General features: G+C 38.7%; 1 protein-coding gene across 1 annotated transcript in view; it reads right to left on the reverse strand.

Moving 5' to 3' along the window:
• LOC107269909 overlaps positions 1–24,774 on the reverse strand; it is a 69,518-nt gene that overhangs the window by 44,198 nt on the left and 546 nt on the right. Inside the window, exon 2 of the mRNA XM_015744335.2 lies at positions 21,686–23,299. Coding sequence (XP_015599821.1) covers positions 21,686–23,021 — 1,336 coding nt within the window. The 5' untranslated portion in view covers positions 23,022–23,299. The remainder of the gene's footprint in view (positions 1–21,685; positions 23,300–24,774) is intronic.

Consider the following 24,774-nt stretch of genomic DNA (forward strand, 5'->3'; position numbering starts at 1 on the left):
GGCGGGGGGGGGGGATGAAAGGGGGCTGGTTTACTCAATTTGCATGTTTGCCGACCCATTTGTCTGCCTTGCAAACCTCTACAGGCAGGATCCACGTTTACTAGGATTACATTATAAACGATTATAGGGTTTTTCGATCATTTCTGTGGATCCTGATCTAAGATTACGTAACAGCCAAATTTTTTTAAACCATACAATTCTATTCACTCTGCAGGCTACGGTTTCTAATGTTTGGTTATGTTTTAAGAATTTTATTAACACAGTACTTGGTTGATGCTGGCAGTTAGTTGCCAGTGTAATGTATGCGTATTGATTAGGGTAACGTCTGATAAGATTTTGGGTCAGGTCGGATCTTAAACGGCAGTCATTGTTGCAGAGCGAGCGAGAATCGCGGATGGTTATATTATGCGTGGAGTTTTGCCTTCGTCCTTATGACGTCATATTTCACCCTCTTGCCAGGACTGTACTATATTATCGGGGTGCTTATTAAAACGACAAAAAGTTTTCTACGCCATGCTTATAGTTGTGGGCTTTGCCTGTTATAACGCCCCCTCGGTTTATGTAGGCTATATATCCCCTTTTTTTCTTTCTTTTTTGCCTTCAATGATCTTTCAAGGGAAACTTAAACAATGCTTAAATCAATTTGTCAATATTTGTCGCTTGCGAAATTCTGCGTTCTATATATTCTAAACTGATATTTAAATTTTTTGCATACTGATACTAACCAGTATTGTAAAAAAATTGTATTGTTAAAAATATATATTTTTTTTAAGAGTTGCAAATCAACCGCGTCTCCGTTTCATGGATCGTATTCCGATTAAGACACACGTAACTGAGCAATAAAAAAGAAACTTGGCGAGACTAATGACAGCTTTTAAGAAAGTAAAAAATAAGATAAAAGTCAATTAACTGCCAAAAACAATGAAAATGATCTCGATTTATCGTCAATACGTCCACGTTAATTGCAATTCCTCTTTGGAGTAACGTTTTAATTCGCTGGGTTCGGCTGCCGCGGCGTCTGTCCAGAAGTCATAAATTTTTTATCGACAATTAAAACGAGAGCAAGGAGATGTACGAAATAATTGTGTAAATGAGTACAGAGGTAGAGCCCGAAGATAATTAAGCCATGAGAGCCACCATCTTATTCGGTTAATTAGTATACCAGGGGAGTATACCCAAAAAACATGGTTTTTATATACATATATAATCTTATATCAAGTCCTTCCCTCGCAGCATCCAGGAGGCGTGATACCGCGTGACGTCATTTTAATCTCTAGCCATTTACGTCCAACGGAAGCTCAGGCCGCTCTTCATCGATTCTTATCGCGCGCGAGGATATCCACTAGACACTCCCTGAGGATTATCGCCGGCTCATTAGCCATCTGCGAAGGGTTCGCAGGATTTATCCTACGTGTGAATCGCCCTAATACCAAAGATCCACTCCTGATCCATGCAATTCACCCTATCAATAGAATCTACAAAGTATAAAGTACCTGCACGCCCTTTCAAAAAGGAATAACCGTCATACAACCAAAAGCCTAGAAACACGTATCCGTCATCTTAAAAGTATACCATCTATACAGAATATACATAATTCTTGAAATTCCGCTAAAATAGCAATTGAAAAATAATATACGTTAACATCAATAAATAAAGTCGATACGAATCAGAGGCAATTACCTGTAACTACATACGTAAGATATCGAGTAACACCAGTCTTATTCGCCCGTAAATCCGATTAAGTGGATTACAAAGATTATAACTGCCCGATACGGTTTACGTCGAGACTTTGTATTTAATCTCGCCACAATGTATAGTCGGAGCTGCCATTGCGTTTTATCGAGTCTGGTTTCATCGCGTCACACGACAATTTATCTTTTGCCATTCATGATTTATCTTATTGCCTCCTTTCTCTTTAGCGCTTGTCGAATTGTCTCGCGTTATTGTCATCGAGCGCTACGGCAAAAACAACGGGAAATATCCGAACTCGATCCAATTACGTGGCTCTTGTATCTCACGCGTTATACCCATCTACCTGCGTTCAAATGGCACGAACGTCCAACCTGGCGCCATTTATTACCAAGCTCTCCACTCGTTACGAGAATTACGAGAGTCGAACTACCGTACCGACGATTTAATCACGATTTTTCGCGGGTAAGACACGTGGTTACCTTACGTCACGGAAATATTACACGTGTCTTCGTATTCTCGTTAATGCTTATAGCGTTCGAGTATTCCCCTGTTTTAACGTTGGCATTATAGTGCTTTTATACACAACCTCAATGTACCTAGGGATCTTTACTGTATAGGGATAAATTTTAAGACCGCTATTAGATCCCGCTTACGAGCCCTTTGCTACCTCAGATACAGTTGCATTATTGCTCTCTTGATGATACCGTTAAGATACTTATCTACCTCGCTCAAGATTCTGGACAACGAATATCCACGTGGATTATTTTATAACCCAAATCCAATCGGAGACGTCAGATTACCTGGCAGTTATTAGAGTTCACATGACGGTTCCTTCGGTTTCAATAATTTCAACAGTCATGCAAAGGGGTGCGCTAATTATTTTAAGGATGGAATACATTTTTGTGATTGGCTTACGGGTCACTGCTAGTGAATATTTTTATGATGACATCCGGCATAGACACATTCGTCAAGAACAGGGGGACTTTCGTACTGTATTTCGCGCGCGTCACTTTCACGAGTGACGTCACTAACAAATTTTCTAGAAAACACGAGAATATCACCGGCCATTCTTCTAAGTCATGTACAATAATCGTCTTTGTTGTAAATATTGCGATCAGCAGGAGGTATATATATATACTATTTCAAACTGCAATAACATGTAGGTCTTATTGCAGGACGATACCTTTTATTGGAATTAAGTTTTTTAAATGCTGGAGACACTCTTACGCAATATCCAGTTGCATTTTCATGTCATTAACATTCGCGTCGCGCTACGCGGCAGCAATTGGGTATTCGCTTGGCGAAATGTAGGATCATTTATGGTGCGAGCCGATAAGGAAGAAAATTGCTTTTTTTAGATGTCAATAAATTCATTGGACAATATCGCCACCATTATGCTTGCCCATTAATTAATTAATTTTTTTTTTTAATTTTGTAATTTTTTAACAGATCTTAACACCCCATGTGCGAGGCACCGATTGTGCAAGAGATCTTACACCTTAGGACCTAGTACTTTTATGAAACGGATTATTCATGGTACCCCATTAATAGTATTCCGGTATTGAAGTCTACGGCTAGTGATGACAGTGCTGATGATAATGACTGTACACTACGTTCCGTACCTGCTGCAGGCATTCAATTGCTGCGCAACCTGTCTAAATGATGCATGACATCCCAACTACACTTAATCACGATCATCTTCATTTATAATGGCCGTTACAGTCGTTTAGAGCTGTAGAGATATTTCTCACGGTTAAAAGTTGACGTTTAATTTTAAATAAATTAATTTATAAGTATTAATTTAGCAAAATAATAATTATCAAATAATAATACACACAGAGATAGTGCTTTATGATATTTATGCCTAAGGGCAATTTAGACTTTCTATTCACGTAGGGTTTAATGCTCTTCCCGTAAATCATTTATTTCCTCGATATTTTTAACGTCGTGCATTATCATTATTATTATTTGCCATCAGAAACCTCAAGGTGGATGATTATTCACATTTGCCTTGTGAATCCTCTAGGTTAGGTGTAACAAGTATATTTTTTTGGTATATGATATTATCTTTTTTAAGCCTGACAAATGTATCGACTTATAGGGCATGAACCTTATATAGGAATGGTTTTTGTTGTGATCGTTTTCACAGCGTCCACGCAGCTACTTACTGTTTAGGAAATCTTTAATGGAACCTGATATTCATTCCGTTACTTGGTACAGACATAAATTCGTTATCTTCGCTTCGTAGGTGCTCCGATCGTATAACAATAAAAGCATAGAAAACTTAACGTTCGTTAGCAACTCGTAAATAATAAATTTCGGATCGTAAAGCGTTATCGTACTCAACAGTGTTATTTTCGTATTGACTATATTTGAAATTGTTTAGTAAAATTTATTTAAATTACCATTGCCAAAAAAATATTTTGTTTAATATAGTTATAGATGGTTTTTCTTTACTAACAATTTTTATCGCGCTGTTTTTGACATTAAATATTTTCTTCAATTTCTCATGTGAGGTTGCAAGTCATGGACATTCTATGAGACAGGTGCGTTCTACATAGCCTCCAATCAATTTCAGCTAATAATCGTAATTATCGATTGGTACGAAAATATTGATTAATAGTTCGATTCCCTGGCGGGCGTTCCATCGTTCTGCCGAGTCTGTTCGAGCAAGTCTAATACCATGGAAACCATATATGGACAGGTATCTCGGTATTGATATCAGCTTGTTGCGTACAACCTGTCCCGATGTCTCACTCTGCTCTTGAAACTGATAGCGATATGTCACACATATCCTTTCAGATGCCTGTTCCTACTAAATGATCTAAAGGTACAAGTCTGTTTGAATCTCAGATAGGATCGTGAGTCTTAGGAACTCTGAGTGCAGCAACCTGTCAGAAGTATCGAACGTCGTGTCCTCCATCAATACCCAGTTTACGTTAGATTCGATCAGATCCATTGAAAATCAAAAATTTTTTATATTTAACACAACAACTAAATTTTATAAAAATTTCTTTATTATGACGATTTTTCAACATTTCTTCGAAATCCATCATTTTTACTTTTCCCAGGCATACAGACTGAGCGATTTATTCGACGTAAATTCTTTTAGTAGATCGAGGGGAAAAAATGCGGATTTTATTTAAAGATTGCGAGGGTAACAGATGCTGGAATATTGTGTAGCGCTCTAAGATAGAAATCGTGTATTTATGTAATTTTGACAGTTCCCAACGTGGCTGGGGCCTCGATTTTCAAACTGGTATTCCGTGGTTAACTTCCCCACGCAATAAACTAGGCTTTCTGTCAGTGCGATCACTTTATAGAAAACGAACTGACGTTCTGTATTAGGTCGAGAATACGTGACCCGAATTCGATTACAGATGAAGCTGTTATGCTTACATTTTTTTTTTCTATCCTCCACGTCAGTTATTTGTTAAACAAGCCTGTATCTTTTGGAATATGTCGACAGAATAATTTCTCCACGAAAGAAACAATGAATCGAGCAATCTATTAATAAGAATTTCGGAAACTTATCTACGGGGGATCAAACCCTTACATTCGCTTCTGATATCAAGAACGCCTTTTTAGAACTTCCGCTAATCGCAATGTATATATATGTATCCCTCGTTCATAAATATTTGTCTATTTTTTCTAACTTCACGAATTCATTGCTATTCCACGCGATACTTCGATCACGTTGCATTGCATATGTCACTGAACTTTCTTTAATTAGCTAATAAATAGCATCACGGCATATGTCAACCATTTGTTACATGTTACCACATTAAGTAATTTCCAAAGCTCCGATTTTCCCTTATCGGGAGCTTTTTATAGGCTGAGAATAATTAAATGATTTTACAGACCCAACTATATCATAGCGTCCATCAATTTCATTTCTAAGCCATATATAATTCTGGATCCGTTCGATCGCGTCATATAAATTAAAACACGTATGAAATCGATCTTACCGATAACTTGACAGAGGCTCATATAAATATATGAGTATGTAACATTAATTCGCAAAAGTTACTTGGGATCTGATTTAAGTATAACTGTACTCGAACTAACTATAAATTGCAAAAAAAAAGGTCATCTCCATGTACCACTCGAGGAATGCTGTTTCACGTGGCTCTTATTTCGGTTAATGTCGGCGGATACAATTAAGAGGACGAAAGAGATAAAATTAGTAAACGTAATTTGCTCTGCGAAACACTCGTCTGCAGCTGCAATTATTACATTTTGACCAATTACGTAAAGCAATAACTTGGGACATATACTAACCACTGTGGTAAAATACAGGTCGGTATGAATTTCATGACTCTGAGTAAGACTGAACTGGATTATTACGAAAAATGTATCTTCAGAGAAGCCTGAGTTTACTAATTAGTTTATACCTATTGGTCCAAAAATTTGGGTTCGTTAATCCAAATGGCAATAAAACAAAGTGCAGTAGTGGGAGATATAGAATGAAAATAGTGCAACGTTCCATGCATATACTGGGTTATTCAGCCCAAACGAACCCCCTGAAATTAGCACTTCTGAATAATCTGAATATTTCTCGATTCACCAGTCACTGACCTACGATGGATTTTTTTACCCTTTGATAATAAAATTATACCTATATCGGCTTTATTGCATCTTTTTCTGGTTCGCGTCAGATCGAATCATATATTGATTTACGGTGTATCCTCCAATCCAATCTACCATTGATATTTTCTGAACTAATTTATTTCCCCTTTCTATCAGAGTTCCCTGGCAACGGTGTGCACTGGTAACATTTAGTATCAGCGGTTTTCTCGATCTACTCCTTTAATGCAGTTATAACTTATCCCCGTTTAGAGGCGTAAATTAAATGCCGCCGTTGAAGAAGTCGGTACCAGCTGAAACGTCTCCTTTCGTTAAAGGCACTTTATCTTTATTGCCCAGTTTGTCTTTATTAGACGGGAGCATTCGTATAACAAGCCGCAATTTAATCTCTAATTAATATTACCTGGAAGGACATTTCGGTCTTGAAGCTGACACGAATTTTTTTTATTTCAATGCATTTTACCGACGGTGGCACGTTACTGTGGCTAGTATTTGTTACTCTATTTTTTGAATTTTTTTTTTTCATTTTTCGTACACGTCATTTCTGAGCGATAAACTTTCGCGTAAACGTACGAGGAGGTTGGAGACCTCGTAAGGCCCAATGGTAAATCGAAATATGTATATGAGCTTAGGTTATGTTAGGTGACATTATTAGGACATAAATTTGGCCAACCGCACGGGCCGAGGTCCTCCGAGTAAACAAATGTCGAAAATGCATCTTGAATGCACACGATGCATCCAAACCCTATGCAACGTGCGAGTCGTTAAGCTTAATGCAGTCCGAAAGATTTAACGATGCAGGATGAGAATGGTGTGTCTGGTACAGGTTAGTGATATCCAGATGATTTTGTGGAAAGAATAACAAGCTCAGTGTGCATTAGTTGCACTTTGCGGTATTTCGTGCAAATTTTATTAGAACGAGGCTGTAGAATCTTTTTATGTATGAAGACAGTCGCGAGTGGGCAAATTTTTTAGTTCAATATGTTTTTCGGCGATTAATCGATTATTGCAATTTTTTATGTGGCTGCAAGTAAAATTCGCTATGTGCGTTGACGCGATGGCGTCGCGACGTGCCCGAGGAATGCGATTCATTCGCCAAGGAAAACACGGCTGCTTTTTATTAGTCTGTCATTTTATTGGTGCCGCTAAACTTTTATTTCAAGCTAAGTCAACGTATTCGCGATGTCCGTACATAAGTTAAACCGGCGTAAAAGCATTTCTCTGAAGCCTGAACGAATTAGCGGGCAATTCGGCGAATATATTCGCTGGCGCCGTCCCGGACATTCTTTTCGCGTAGTTTGGCGATTAAATGAAAAAATTATTCCGGTCGATTATAATAATTTTTTATTCGCTAAATTGATCTTCGGATCATTTTCAATACGCGACTACCAAATTATTTAATTACCGTTCGATCGAGTCACCCCGTTACTTTGTCGTTTACTTGAAAATCTTTAGCAGACAACGGGATTCACGTATACGGTGTGATCGACCGATCGACTTTACTTTCAAATCGACTTTCAGTCGCCCTCGTTTACGGCGTTTCATTAGACGCGTCAGACCGATGCGTAAACCGACGTAATAATTTAAACCGTATTTGCTAAACTTTCTATGTAGATTAAATTTGAAATCATTTTTTTATTCCGAAAAAATAATATCCTGCGATCCAACGAAATTTACTTATACACACGCGTATCAATGTAAATGGTAAATTTTCAAAATTCCCGCCACGAAATCTATGTAGATTGCACTCAGGATTCTCGTCATAGCGTAAATCCATGAAACACCCCATAATTTGGAATTTTTGCCCGACCCGTATCTCTCGTTGTTTTACGCGATGCCATTCACGTTTGAGCTGAAGTGCAGTGATATTTTATCGGATGCACTCGGTTGCATGTATTGGGGGAGGCCACGAGGGGAACGAACGCATCCGTCCCCGACACAAATCATTTCAAACAAATTCAATCACCATCGAAAACAAGCCGTGTGCGTACGTAGCTTTTTTTACAATCCGCAAAAATAACGAACGTACTCGAAACCACGTCGAGACTGAATCGATCTATAGCCGTGGGGATTCAATTAAAAATTGGCAAAATTATGCAAATTGAGTAACGTAGCTGCATAAGTCAAGTAAGAAAATTGATGATCGACCCGAGAAAGGAAATAATAGTGATACATAAATCTATGAAATAGAAAGTTGCATCCAATCGTTAGCTATGCATGTCGTTTTCGTAACTATATATTAATTTACAGACCTTTTCGACCTACTTTCGTTATGCGGTGCTTTCACAACGTCATATAGGAATCGATATGCATATATAAAATTTTGAAAATCAATATTATCCAATAAAAATTATACCCACGAATTGATCTATCGAATCTGTGATCCATATATAGGTAGATAAAAAAAATATTTTTTTTTTTGTTAAATTATAAAATACAGTTAAATATTGAATTTAATTATTATCTGAATAATCTATTATTTATAGTGTTTCCTTTATATCTATCAAACGATAAATTATTGAATTTCCATGAGACTTTGGCTATGGCTCGGATAGTCTTATAAAGTTCTCCAGAGCAATTGCCTCGGGCAGAAGAAAAGTTATGAGTCGAACGATCTAATTAGGGGACTGCGCTGCCAGCGAGCTTTGATAGTCACGAGTGTAAAATGGCGGATAACGGTACCTTTGGAATTTACAGCGTTCGGTTATAGATAAGAAAATAATTTCGACGGTAATATGACTTCTGGATGGGATTAAAAATATTTTAATAAACCAGAGCAAACGATAATACCAAATTACACTGTTCGATCGAAATATGAATGACAGGTAACAATAAAAAAAAAGTCTCTTACTTGACACTGATAAGGAATCATTTTCAAAACAAATTCAACTTCGAGTATCGGAATGATCAATCATTTGATTCAAAAGTAAAACTGAAAAAAATGATTTGTCATAATGATTCAGCTAAAACATTTTTGCAAAAAAAAAATTATCTTTGCGTCGAAAGTTCTATTCGTCGATTTCAACGCTGATAGAGCTTACGAGTTCATGACTTCCTGGTACATTTCGAAATTCTATTGGAATTCGTAAACTCTACTCTTATTTCGAGGAAGCAAATGCGTTACGAGGAACCAGAAAGTTTAAAAAAGCCGTCATATTTTTTATGCTACACTCACACTGGCTTCGAAAAAATCCCTCATACGATTTTTCCTTCTCACGAATGCTGGGTAATAATTTTTGAGTAAACGTAGTAAAACTTAAAAAAAAAATCTGAACGATGAACGTTAAGAATCTTTTAACGGAAACAACCATACATAGGTGATACATCAGTCTGATATATTACCAATGCCTAAAACTTCCTACAGCTTGAAGACGTCTCTGTGTGTTCGTACTGTTCCGCGTCATTTCATCATATTTTTTTGCGTATTTCCGTATAACCCGAAGAGTGAATCCGAGTATCAGCCTGCATCTTTGATCGTTCGGCTTCTTTCGTAATCGGATGTAAGATAAACAGCCAGGGGCGAATTCGTGCCTCACTGACATAAATATGTATTAATAAATGCGACACAGGGGTGCTGACATTTTTTGCGACTTTTGTCAGCGTGACGTCATATCACGTGATGGATCGTACGTCATACAGTTTATGATGTCAGGATGTAGAGTGCGTATAAGTATGATCACGAATACGAGCTATATAACACGTAGGACATGTATATCTATATACACAGTGGCAAAGGAATCAACAGACTATCAAATGACCGCGGGTCGCTCGATCAGTCATCGTCTTCCGGCTAATTATTTACACTCGGTTCCGGGAGAGATTTCTTGATAGGGTGAATGGGTGGGGAAGGGGGGCTCCAGTGATTCAATGGGAATACATTCTGAGCACGATATACCTATAGATATGTATGAACCGTAAACACAGTCGGATCGCAGGCTTTATTTTTATATCAAATTGATACCGCCAAAATGTTATCATATAAAAAAAAAATATATATTTTCTGGATATCGATGATCGGTTAAGAATTATCGATTTTTGTGTGATTTTTAATTTTGAAAGTTTTTTTTTATTTCCGACTAATTAAAATGTATGACTGCGAAGGATGAACGAGCAATTTTTCATTTTCAGGTTTACGTTCAGATGAAATATCTTTCCACGATGTTTAGAAAATTTAAAAAAATATTCTACCAAAAGAACTGACGCGAATGATATGTTAGTGCGTTTCAAGTTAATTTATAGAAGAAATAATTTAAAAAAAAAATTTTTTTTAATGAATCAAATTCTTCCTTTAATCCAAGTATTAATAATTTGTTCATTGTAATTTCGAATTTATGACGTCACTTGGTACATACAATGACACATATTTAAAAATATTCTCGATTTCAGGTTCTTACGTTGGCATTTCCTACCAAGAATTTTTACCCCAAAAAACGCAATTCTTCCTCGATACTCTTTTCGATGGTTCAGATAATTTTATTTCCACCAAATTTTAGCATTTTTTTATTAATCCACAAAATTCTTGATCAATTTCATGAACCGCACGTGTGTACATGTATGTCGATATGTGCTCGCATTTATTGACACCAGTCGCGTCACCTTTAATGGCTCTGAGATACGTCGCTCGTAATCTACATTTTACATTGTACAATGCCCAAAGGATCTCATTAAAATGTTTATCACGTACGGCTCATCTCGAGCGCCTACCTACATACGTCGTGCATTTTACATGTTGCGTTCTCGAGATACTCGGGATGTTAAAGCCATTCACACGGGGAGGGCCTTGGACTTAAGTCCATGTTACATCGAGCAAGTATAACAACGACAGGTTTCCTTGAAGACGAGCCATTAACTTGTTCCTGAGGTTCTAATCGAATAGTCGATCGAACGTGATACGAATCGATTGATTCTCTTGAAACAATGACGGATAGATAATAAAATCGGGTAGATCGAACCCCTATCCTTCCATCTCTCTTCTATTTTCCCCGAGGACCAATAAAATGTGACAAATCAAATATCAGCTCGAAAACCAATAAAGCATAGGAAATTGAATGATTCCTTGTCAGACAGATTTACATACAGATTACGTGAAATTTTTTTTTCCTATACGAATTATAATAAAATTAAATTTTTCACAAGGCTTGGTTGTTTACTAACGAAGAATATTTTCTTTATTTTCATTTATAATCTTACATCCAGTCTATTGTCGTACAATTAGATAAGCAGAATCTTCGTTTTCTTTGTGGGCAATTCAAAAAAAAAATTTATGAGACAGCCACACAGCACGTATCTGAAAATCTGTATCGATTTGCAGAGAAGAAAAAATAAGCACATCGAAGAAAAAAAAGCAAGCAGAATCGTACCAAACCAGCAATAAACTGTCTATCGCTTGAAAATCCGCTTTTTCACTTTTCACAGCCTCTAGACAGTTGCAGAGTTTTATTCCTTGTAAATTTCTATACGATTACCTTCTCCGTATCAGTCGGATACCGAAAAGGCGTGTCAAATCGTTTGGAATGAAATATGAGGCACTGAGAAAGTAAAGTGCATAAAATAGGAATGCACAGCTGCGTGACAGATCGTGAAAACCGCTTTGTATTTTCACGGTTACGCAACCCCGTATATATATATATATATACACCATTAGGTATAATTCAGGCTATTTAACGCCATGATTGACGGGTATTATTTGAGATGTGGGCGGTTTTGATCACGAATCGATTTCTGTCACTCATTAGCTGCAGGCTGCGCGATGCTGTGAGACTTGCTGCCTCGAGAACGCCCACTTTGGTTAGATACTCATACGTCACATATGTGGACGTACCAATATGAACAGGTAAATAAAATACAAGCGTATAGATAGGATGCTGGATATAACATATACATATGAGTATACATATATATGCCTAAACATATCTTCACATATCGGGATCAACGTTCTAATGTAGGTCTGCTGGAATGACGTCAGACTAGTACTATTAAATTCTTTTGCGTCCGTTTATTTGTACGACACTGACTGCAGGCCACTTAACTAAATCCCAGCAATGCGTGTTGGTATACGGGATACGTATATACTTATACGCGATGCATCCACGGCCAATAACTTTCGTTCCTTTTTCTATCACACACGTGTTACACACGAGGTAACATACTCTTTGGAATTAATTGATTTCTGGTACAATAGAAATAGGGAACGAATTAGATGGATACCTTAATATACATCGTGACGTGAAAAGGTGATGAGCTTGGCAAAAAAAATTTTTTTATCGGACTGTACTTTTTTCTTGGACTTTCAACGGTGGAGTTTGTATTTTTTCTTGTTTCTAGAAATCGATAATAAATTTGGGTATTACAGGATTCGTTGTCCCGAAGATTTAAAGATGTTTTTTTTTTCGTTCAGGTTATTTAGCATTGGATTTGTATAGTGACTTTTTTTGTTTCATGATGGTCAGGGATGGTGGATGCTGCGCAGACGTGTTTTTGGGAAATTATTTAAGAACCTTTGAGAGGATCTTTTACGTCCTGCAGAAAATTGTATTTCGTCGTATCCATTGTTATGAAAGTAATCGAGTCATTATCTATGTTAATGATTTATGACATTAGACGTGAATAAATTCTCGGCTGATCACAATGATCTTCACGTTCGTGATGCTGCGTGTACCGGTTTGGCCCGGCGGTTTCGCTGCCTTTCTTACAGGCCCATTGTTCTTTTTGTACATTTTTGTATCCCGCTACTTCGACTCTGAGATTTCTCTGCGGCAGTCGCAGGATGGATTCAGTCATGTGGAATACGTAACGTCTTAATTTGTATGCTAACTTTTATATCCGGTGTTTTGATCGAGGCGACAACATGAACATCCGCATGAACGATGGAATGAACGAAGAAGTGAAATTAAAAATTAAAAAATATTTTAAAAATTTAAAAAAACATTTTTTTTTTGACAAATGTTAGGTTAATCTTTATGTCATAGATATGGTCCAGCGATAACCTGTCTCAATATTTTCATCAAATTTGATCTAGTCCCGAAATTTGATCCAGTAATATACATCAATACTCTTATCGTGCCTAATGATATTGTTAAGAATGACGTGCTAAATTTACAATGCAATCCCATATTTCGATTTAGTGTTAAAAGTCTCTCAGACTTATATGTATATATGCAAGAAGAATTGATTAGTCGTTAATTAATATGAATTTATCTTTTTTCTTTCATTGAGCTACAGGCATACATGGTATATCGAAAGCGTCGTTTTTCTTCATTTTGTAAAATCGATTCCACCAATTTCGATACTACGGATCTTCCGTCTGACAGGATATCTGGGCCACGTAAATGCTCCTGTGAAGCTTCCGCGAATACCGCAGAAAAGAATCTGCCGCTCGACAGGACGCAGCATCTTCTGTCTTGTCGATGTAGTGAATAATGTTTGCGAAAGACATACATAAGCCGATCGATTATATTTATAGCAAGGTAAATTCAGCGAGCTGAAACTTCGGTTGGCCTGTCAAAATATTTATGCCAATTCAGTTAACTAAACACACATAGAATTTTGTGCTACGAGTGCACTGGTATTCGTTTCATAACCAAAGTGCATATTTCAATGCTGATTAAATGGCATTTGGCCATTTGTAGAATATTCGCTGGTATAGGTCAGTACGTAAATCGATCATCAATATAATAATTTTTATCGATCACTATCAAATTACGTAAGAATGAAATATATAATATATATGCCATTTTTTTTACGCTACTGTTTTTTATTACGTCATTTTTTCTATGTCGTTGTATCGAACGATCGTCGTTTAGTTGATTTATTACCGGCAAAATTTTTGAGCGAACGGACGCGCAATAAAACGCAAACCTGAGGAGTTAGCCTGCAAGTTAGTGCGGTGCCGTTAAGTTGCGTGTAATTGCGAACCGCCGGAACGTAACTGCGTATAGGACGCACGGGCGCAGGTTAAATTGACCGGTAGAAAATCTGCGGTAACGAAGCGTCAACCTTACCACGAATGCTTATGAATAAGTCATGAGCGGCATCTCATGATCCCTCGTAAGATTGCTGCTTCGTTTTTGATCGACAAGTGATTCGATCTCGTAGAACGTGGTTGTAAGGGATTGGTATGAAAAATATTTAATAAAATAATGGAAGTACAAGTCAAGTTTTTCATTTGATTAGTACATTGCGGTATTAAAAAATTTCTATACAGGCATTTTCATATTTATATCATTTTCTTAGATTTGCCCCATGGATATAGGCTGGGATGATATTTTCAAAAATAATGACGATAAAAATTTGTTTACTCTACCGATATATGTAGATACGTTATAATCTTATAATAATTCAAGTATGACAAGTGCTTACTATACTTGAAAGTGGTTTAGGGCACCCATTATGAAACGATTTGTAGAGACGCCTACGCTCCATTGTAACCGGAACGGTTTGTCGATGTTATGCTAAGGAACGCTACTGGGTTAGGCGTGAATGGGAGTGATATATATTTTTGACTTATTCGAATTACAAATTTCTCCCTCTCCAATTTTAGCATTTAACGCCATTATTTTCGAAATCTAAATAAAAAATATGATTTTCAACACGATTAGCATCGTTTTTCAATCACATTCCATATTCCGTCAAGCATCGAACGTACATTTGTTAGAGTCACGATTTAGGTCTGAAGTTTATAATGACTTTACGACTTACGATCAGAATTACGTTATAAAATTTTCATAATCAAAATTGATAACGAGAAGGGTCTGAAATTTCATTACCGTAAATCAAATATAAGCAATCGCGTTAGAGTAAATATTAACTTTGAAAAAGTTTCTCAACAAAGTCAAACCGCGTTGGCTGACGAGTCAGGCACTTTAATTGATGATAAGAAAAATTGAGTTGAATAGGTAAAAATATATTTTTACAAAAAAAATTAACATTTTCCCTTAACCACAGTATTAAACCCAAGTTCCAAATCCAAGTTCCGAAACCATACGCCCAGATACTATATATCTTCATAAAAATGAATTTATAAATTTTTTACTTAATCCACCAATTCCCAAAATCCTGGCGACTTAGAATTTTTTATATTCCTTATAAAAATTTCCTTTTTCTTCATCCTCCTGATAATGTTATACGAATTTTCACGCTCGCCGAATTCATGACGGACGTTGATCCTAAGAATAAGGTAAAAGTTGAAACCCCCGGATATTTCTTGAAGGTCTCTTCGACTAGACGTCTGGTTTAATCTACTTGAAGCTTTCGTTGCATTATGCTAATCTACCTGTGGAACTGGTATAAACCGAGGGAGAGGGCAACGAGGGGAGACGCTACCTAATTGGATGCCCATTACAATGAATCCGTGTCAAAATAAGAAACAATGACATTAATTGATTACGCATTAAAGGATCTGCGCTAGGATATCAAAAACTTCAATAGAGATCCTGTTATTAAGGTCAGTGACCTTACGACCGTGTATCTCGTACGCGTAAGATCGATCTCTCGTGGATAAAGTCTTCGTTTTCTCTTATGACTTTTTTTTATGTATCCAACCAAACTCCCGTCTCAGTTTCGAAAGAGTTATGAGCATTAGGGTGCGTTTCTATGTCTCATTGTATATACATAGGCACCACGTAGATACGTCTAGGACGATTATATTTTTATCAGTTCAATTGCATTGGAATAGGAAATGATAAATAGGATTATGATTGAGAAAAATTTTTATCGATTACTATATCGAATTTGAATCATTCAAAAATCTTATATCGTTTGAGCTCGTCGATAATGCCGCGACGGTGTAACCGATGCGATTAATTTTAATGTGGTGATTTCAAAGGTTATTAATTCTCGTGTTGGCATCTGTGATTAATGCTTCTCACGCAAGCTGTTTGATAAGTATTTAAATTTCTATCATTCCCGCCAGATAAGATACGCTATAGTGACTGTTATGTGTTCTACGAAGGTCCATACGAGATTTTTCAATTTTTCGATGAATACAAAGAATGTATTTTTAAAAGGCTTTTCGAGTGGTTTCTGGTAGCTATTACAATGATTAATCGTATCGATTTGCTTGCTATATGGTTTTTCGATAGGGAGCAATAGCAAGTGTTTCGTTGGTGAAACATCTCACTTATCTTTTTTTTTTCAGCCATACTTCCGCTCGAACGTTTTATAAATAGCGAATTATACGGCGGAACTGCCTCTGGTGCCGTTCGTTAGTACTACTTGTATTTTTGGGTTGGCAATCAAGAGGCAATTAAGATACTTGCTAAGTTATTTGCCGGAGGCATCTTATTACGAATAAATAGACAAACAAATAGGAGGCAGCATGAGAATGCTATCTTCGAATCTTATATCGAAATTGTATTACAGGTATATTTAATCATTCGCGAGGAATGTTAATCAAAATAGAAGAAAAAAGATGTTCATATAAGACATATACGGATATTGATATATCAGCTAACAGTGCCAATTACTAATAACCGTAACGTTGGTTAAAATTAAACTTTACCAGCTGCACGTACCACGAATAATCAACAATTAGTAATTTTTTTAAGAGTGCAATTAAAACGAGTAATTAATATCCCGTAATTATTTTGATCATGGTATGCAATTCCGATGGCCGGCAGCGAAAAAAATTTTAGTTGTGAAACTAATACGAAAAAAAAGTGTTGAAAAATGTGGTGAATGAGGGTAAAAAGAAGAAATAAAATTGATGCAGATAAATGCATCCGTTTTTTTTTCCTCAGTTTTTTTCCTCTCATTGTAGACACGTCGCTACCATCTTCAAAGAATGTCGCCGGAACGACACAGCAAGAGAATAAAACGGCGCCCCTTTTCTTCCGCAGGGCAGAGTGGAAAGTTTGTATTATCGGATCAGCGACCAGCGCAACGAAAGAAAATAGAAAATTGCATTCCGCAAACGACACCCGATACACCACGTATCCCTTTAACTAAGCACCGAAATGCTTAGAAACTTCTTTCGGCAAATTCGACGATATCCCTTATCGCCGTATAGAAACTGAAAGCTCGTTGTTATTTAACGTGGGAAAGTTAAGAAAATCGTTCATCCAGTGACAATTGACGTCGCTATAAGATTTCGATCGAAATGATCGATCGTTCGTGAGACAATATTTTTTAAGGAAATTTTCGACATCCATTTTCGCATAGACGTTTCCGACGTATTTTTCCTATTAACATATACGTATATTATATATAATATATATATATTATATATTATATATATTTTCATTTCAAAGTGAAATACCGTAGAGGAGAAAATTTTCATATGTTATGCCACGTGTTGTTTGGCTTTATTCGATTTTTTTTTATTCGACAAGAAGGACAGCGGGTATAAAAAAGAATAAGAAAGAAAGGGTAGGCAATATTTATTGGCAGTCCGAACGTGACGTTCCTTTCGATTGGGTGGAATTCTCGTTGCAGCCTCCTGAGCTATTGGACCAGCGATTTATTCAAGTGACGTGAAAGCGTCGCGAGTCGATCGCATAAAAACAGTAAGAAAAGATATTGGCCGAAAAATACTATAAAAATGAAAAAAAAATCATTGTATAAAAATTCTATCAGATATCAAGCCGATTGTGTCATTGCATTGACGGCTTGCTTGGACGAATGTTTCAATTAATGATCGAAACTGAATGATCGGCAATCGGTTTATAGTTAATTCAGTACATCGATGCCTTTTACTGTTCCGCTACCCAGATTACACGACACGACGAGTTCTGCCATCCAACCGATCATAATCCGACTACCGAAATTCTTACACCGAACCTACCTGATCGGCTTAGAATTTTTTATTTGGTTCGCTTAGAAAAATCAATATACGGCTTTAACAAGTCTTAGTGGACAGCAACTTTGAAAATCTCGTTACGCAAACCAATAGTCACTAAACTAAGGTTTTTTTTCTGGAAGTCCCAAACCTCTCTTAGAATTTTCCATGCCATTATTCGGCCGTTTTATCCAAATCAATTTTTCATCCTCGACGACTATTTTTAAAAATCGACAAGACCGAAGATCACCTCATATATCGGCTGTACCTATACGATTTACAGTTAAAAAAAAAACGCAATATTTTCGCTCAAAAATTTTTCGTCCGTGTCATCTGACTTTTAAAAAGATTTCTTTTTGCACCAAGTATCATCTACGTGCTTAACAGTGTCATTACGATTAATTAAATGACTTAGATAAAAAACAGCCATAGGTGGCCTCTTAACGCATGACTACCAAGCAGAGATGACCGTCGACGATAAGATCGTAAATAGGCTAAGAATGTCTTGCCAATATTTTTTTATCGACACGTATCGAAACTTCGATTCGTCGCGTTACGCTACCCAATATTTAAGTCCATATCGAACGTTCGCGCATGATATCTTTGATGACGTGCACTTTTAGTTTACGCAAGAGAATGCGAGCGAGCTAAGCAAAGAACAGTTCATGCCGCAGGACATCTTTATCCTAATTTCAAAGCGATCGATTTTTCCCCGTGCTCCGTGTTCGGCCCAAATCAGAAGTATGACAAACCCATACTCGTCCCGTGTAAATTGAAACGAACATAACCTCGAAAAACAATTCCAACCTTGTACATGTACGTATTATCCGTCTATGCTGTATATAGCTATACCCAAATACATTTGACCCGTTCGTAAACGGCCGAGGAGTAAAACGACGCCCTTGACCCTCGCTAGATCCGATCGATATAAATCAATCGATCTCCGACCTTCTCTATCGATCGCCAAGACAATCGTTCCTTCGGGCCTCCACGTTGTAGCGTACATCTCGACAAGTCAAAGTAAACCACGAGCAATCAACTTTACACTTCAGCTCGTAGTCCCAGTCGTACAAACAATATTTCAATTTCCCAGTGACGATCCAATACGAAATACAATACGCGATCTTCTCTTGGCTAAGTTTAATACGTGAAATTTAGCTTATCCCAAGACCACTATCTGCCGACTTGCCAAGCAAGTTCTTCCCTACTCTTCCTTCCTTATGACTGGATTGTCGATCGTTTTGTGGTACAACTTGATTTCAGCTTGGGGCGATTCACCTACCGCTGTTAGACTTGGCCGTCGGAGACCGTTATGAGATCGGACACGATCGTGTACGATACTATAGACGTGACACTACCTTCTTAGGGAAATCCGCGAGAACCGTCCGCCATTTCCTTAAGCGTCGTAACGGCGAGGAAATGGCAGAGGTGCTTACAGAAACAACCGAGAGACACGTACAGTCATTCTGAACTTGGCTACGAGAAACTTTACCGATAAGTGTCGTTAAGCACGAACTTTCCTATTGATGTGAGATTTCTAGGTAATTATTTTTTAATATCAAATTTTTAGTTCAAGGCAATTTTTTTTACTTAGATTTCGAAATATTTTTCAAATTCTCGTAGAAATTTTATGCTTGTACATTTTTTGATTGCTGACAGTCAACTTTGTGCTGTTGTACGCGTAGCATCGAGAGAGTTTGTACTGCTCGTCCGAATGGGACTTTTTGAACGATTGACGTTCGATTGACGAGTCTATTGACTTGTGATCGATTCATCGACAGGATCAGCTGACCTCCACTTTCTTTTCTCCAAGGTGCGAATTACGTGCGTATCTATAGAAATTGGGCTTCGGTATAATTTCTACGAGGATCGTAACTGACGTTGAGAGCCGAGATAGAAATTCTTTGGATAAAAATTGTTTTTTCATTGATTAAAAGTTTCAATTATATTTTCGTGACTTCCGCATGGATGACTGGGCACTGAGGAATGTCGATTGATCGAAATAGCGAGGTAGTGACGTCACTGGGACAAATTTTGACATCAAGTTGATCGTACAATGAATTTTACAATTGTCATTGGGATTTTGAGTTTGATTTTAGGAAATTTCGAGTCCTGTCAGTCAAAGTAGTACGCACTGACGTTCATTCGATTCGATCCCATTGTAGTCATTGTGAACGCACCGTCAGATTCGAGAAGACCGAAGAAGACAGATCGGTTAAAAGAAATTAGAACGTTTCGGAGTTTGACGGTTTCTCGCTACCAATGATTCACCTACGATAATAATCTTCCTCTGTGAAATTTATTCGTCCGTTCGACCCATCTTTGTATTTTTTAATAACGGCCTCTGAATATATTGACAAAAATAAATGAGAGGGACGAACTCGCGACTGTCTGGTCGCAATAGTGAAAGTTGCATGTAACCAATGTACGTTACGCCCGCATCGTTAGCTCGAGCACCCTTGTAAAACACAGATCTAAATAACGAAGTAAAAAAGAAACTGGGTGTCTCTAAGCACCCGTGACACATAGACCGCGTATCAATATTGATCTCCAGTGATATCTCAATCTGCCATCGTCCACGAATTACAAATCGATATATAAATTCCATCCAAGCAATGTCGAGAAATCGATACTTTGGCATCGCAAAAAAAATTGCCCTAAAAAAAACAAATACCCTATATCCTTATTTCATTCTTTTTCCACGCGATTTATCATATTATACGATTCTAGCCGTGCGGGTCCAGTCGAAAGTGTGAATGAGCGAAATAAGAAAATTAAGCACGTTCCTCAGTTTGTGGGTCGTTCCTTAAAAGGTCTTGGTGGAATCGTATTTCACTCGAGAGAACCACGCGGAATCGACGTTCCGGTTGTTTATGAGCCACGGGATGGTCTATGCTCTGCTGGCTGGCACACTGGAATGGTTAGCCACCTGTAGAGTTCAGGAGGTCGTTAGGGAGGGTATACGTCATTAATAAAGCGTAAGTGCGACAACTGCACTGGGGATCATAGGAGACACGTTAGGGGACAGGTTGCATGTTGCATCACATGTATGTAAATGTGCACGTGATATATAAATGCAACGAGCTACGATGGAATTGGACTAGGTACGTATACTATATTATCAATACATTTTTTCTATCCAGCCTGTACCGTACCTACCGAACGAAGCATTGACAGTGGAAACCACAGGCGAGCAATAAAGATCCCATTAGCGGATAAGAGCCAACAATTGTACCCGTCGGTACAAGAATGGACGGAAGGACAAATGGAAAAAATTGAGTCCTCTCCTCCGAAAGTACACGACGTCAAGAGGCTGTTGACTCGGGAAGATTTTATGATCCAGAGCGTACACATCCCCATGATCCGTCTTAACATCTTACGGTAGGTACTGCGTCCTGTGTAATCTTATCATCAAGACGCTCCGCCAGATTACCGTACTGCCTGATGACTTCTTCATCAGCAATCAGAATGACTTTCGCTTATGCCCGAGTGACGTCACCGACCGCGGGACGATTGTCGTTTTTATAGTTTTTCGAGATAAAATTCAAGGATTGGATGTAAATTTTTGGGTATTACGCTAGGACATAGTCTTATCGCGATTGCGTAATTAGTGGGATAAACTTGATGACTAACCTGACTGCAAGTAGGCTTGAGGACCGAAGCGCGCAGCCACTTGCTGAAGAAAAATTCCTGCAGCGCCATGAATCCCGTGTGACAAAATCTGAACTAGGATTCCCACAACGAGCACGACCCAACCCCACCCGCCCTCAGGGTAATAGTGTTGCTTCAGAGTGAGTAGTTGCCGCAGATCAGCAACCAGCCTCGAAGTAGGTCTTCCGGGAGGTTGCTCGTTGCTGCCGACGCCGCTGTCGTGGACCGACAACTGTGGTAACGATCTACTTCGATAGAGAAGAGATGCTACTGGGGTTTCTTGTCGCTGCTCGAACAAGTACCTCTTCGAGTGATCGTCGTCAGGAGAGTCTCGACCAGTCTCGAAGTACTCCGGCCGGAAAGGGTACTGGCTGGCCGGATAAGGCGATTCACTGAAACTCTCACACCTGGGACACTTCTTGGCGCCATCTTGGAATGACCTATTAGAGTATTTCCGCGCGTCCTCCTCGTGGCTAGGCGACAGACGATCCATGTGGTTGGTCGTAGCGAAGGGTGAGCCTGATCTTGGCGAGATCTTATCCAGCTTCGAAGGAGCAGAACCCTTGGGAGAGTTTCTGTCGCTTCTCGAACTTTTGATACGATATCGCGGCGAATTTCTACCATTTTGAGGATTTCCGTTTCTGTCAAACGACGATTTTCCACCTTTGATCTCGTGCTGCCTCCCGTCCTGAGGTCTGACTAGGTCGTGACTGTCGGTCGGACTTATCGGTCCGTAGCTGAACTTGCCGTTCTTCCTTTTACCCTGAGAACATCCACCGGGACTATGTGACTCTGGCGTGCGTTCCCCTTGGCTTCTTGATTTCGAAATTTGACTCCTGCCTCGCGCGCAGCACTGATCTCCGTTTCTTTCGAACTTCCTGTCTGGCCTACCGGTTCCCTTCCCGTATCGATCCTCATTTTTATCCCGTTTGCCATCCTGACTCCTTTCACCCCCTTCGTGTCCCTCGTGTCTTTTACCTCTGAGTGCGTCGCACTCAAAGTGCCTGTCGAACTCTTTGGAATCGCGGGATACGAAGAGCGACTGACTCCGCTTCCGGCCCACGTTATTCTCAGGACTCTTCTCGCCAATGAACCTCGTACCTCTGACGAAGAGTCCCTTGAGTCCTTTCGACGATGCCTGTCCCAGGAGCAGAGTCTTTGGCAAATTCCTCTCACGATTGCCCCTCTCGTGTTTATTTGGCGAGGACTTTACGACTTCCGGTTTAAAGACGTACTTCGTCGGGCTCTTCGGTATCTTCACAATCTTCTCACTGTCCGCGTGATTAGTCCTGCCAGGATCGACCTGAATAGCGTCCATTATCTCAGGGCTTTTGAGGATTTGCCCTTGGCAGCCTCCAACGCCCTCCTACCCCTTCAGCCTCTCCTCAAACACACTCAAAGCACTCCATGTCACGTATCATCCTCGCCACTAGGACTTGCCCCATTTCCACGCACCTCTTATAAATACCCGATATCTCGATCACATTTTACAGAATTGATTCGGTCAGACGGGAATTTACAAAAAGATCGGCCCTCTGCCGGATTTCAGCTATGCGCTCGTTCCTTCGCCCTCCTCGCGTCGATGAAACTTGCCAACTGGAACGAGAGACGCGCAATTCGATATTTCACGCTCGATCTACCTGACTCGACCCTCGACCCTGCTGCAACTATTGACCCCATTCTTGACTCGACTATCAACTATCGTTTACTCAAACTATTTGCCAGAACAAAAAATTATCCCCTCTCCGTGCGATTCACAAGCAGCTAATTTACGAGTGACGCATTTCCTGATGCATCTTTGAGGCCAACCAAAAGTCACGTCATATATGCTTCGTGTAAGCTAATGGCGGTGACACGTCAAGCGTGGGTGAATTTGGACACGTTGGTCCTAGAGAATGAGGAGGACGGTTAGAGATCGGTATACGGAGAATGTTCAAGAGGGATATGGGAGAGGGAGAGATAGAGAGAGAGATAGAGATAGAGAGAGAGGGAGCGACATTAAAGTCGTACTCGTACTTTTAACTCACTCTACTTGTGGCGTTCTCAATGAGCAGTAGGATAGCGCTCACTTTTACCGGTCCAGATTTTTTTCTCCGACAAGATTCGCGCCCACCGAGGCTGCGACGCGTGATTTACGGCTGCGGATTCCTGAGCGGACGCTAGAAATTAAAGGCTGCGACCGATAAAACTGTCCATAAAAATTTCCATAAGATATGACAAACCAGCGAGATTAAGCATCCGACATTTTTCGGTAAAACCGGAGCACACTCGGTATTGCGTTTTGCCTTTAGATTGCTCGACTAGTTTCATACGAATTTCACGTCGCTGAACCCGTAAGAGACATCGACTAGTTAGATCTGCTTTTTTATTTAACATTTCTATAGCGGAACTATGAAATTTTCAAAGGACAGTCATACAAAAGATTTTCTTACACTTAACGAATGGACTGATACATTTTATAAAAAATAAAAAAAAAAAAGTGATTGGTTCGTCCTACAAAACAAATTTTTTCAAACTTTAGAAATCTCTGATTCATCAGGCGATCTGCCATCTGTGAAATAATGTTCTTGTTAAAATTCCTTGATAAAAGATTTTCAATCGGCATTAAAATTTTAGATCCTAAGTAACAAGCAATGTCTCTGCTATACCTATATACGCTCTACGAAAAGACTATACAACCGTCATTACTCGTGACTACAAAATACATCGTTATTGAAATCCCCACAAAATGTCATACCCGTTAAAATACATACGTCAATACCCAGAGACATTAATGCGAATATAACGCGAAATCCCAACCAGCGATAATAAACCCACCGAAAGACTACCAAAGAATTTGCATAGCGTTACAAGAGACCGTCGCTCTCTATATGAAAATAAAATCACACCCGATCACTTGTTTCGGTAAGAAAGACCAAGAAAAATAAGAATCCGGCACAAAGCTCTCGTAAATCGCAACAGAGCTCGTCACAGCAAAGGAAAAAAAGGGTCGCAGGGGAGTCGGTCCAATAAAAGAAAGCCGATCGCGTTAACTATTGTACAAATGAAAAAAAAAAAAAAAAAAAAAAAAA

The sequence above is a fragment of the Cephus cinctus genome, unplaced genomic scaffold (assembly GCF_000341935.2).
Source record: "Cephus cinctus unplaced genomic scaffold, Ccin1 Ccin1_scaffold0690, whole genome shotgun sequence".
Taxonomy (NCBI): domain Eukaryota; kingdom Metazoa; phylum Arthropoda; class Insecta; order Hymenoptera; family Cephidae; genus Cephus; species Cephus cinctus.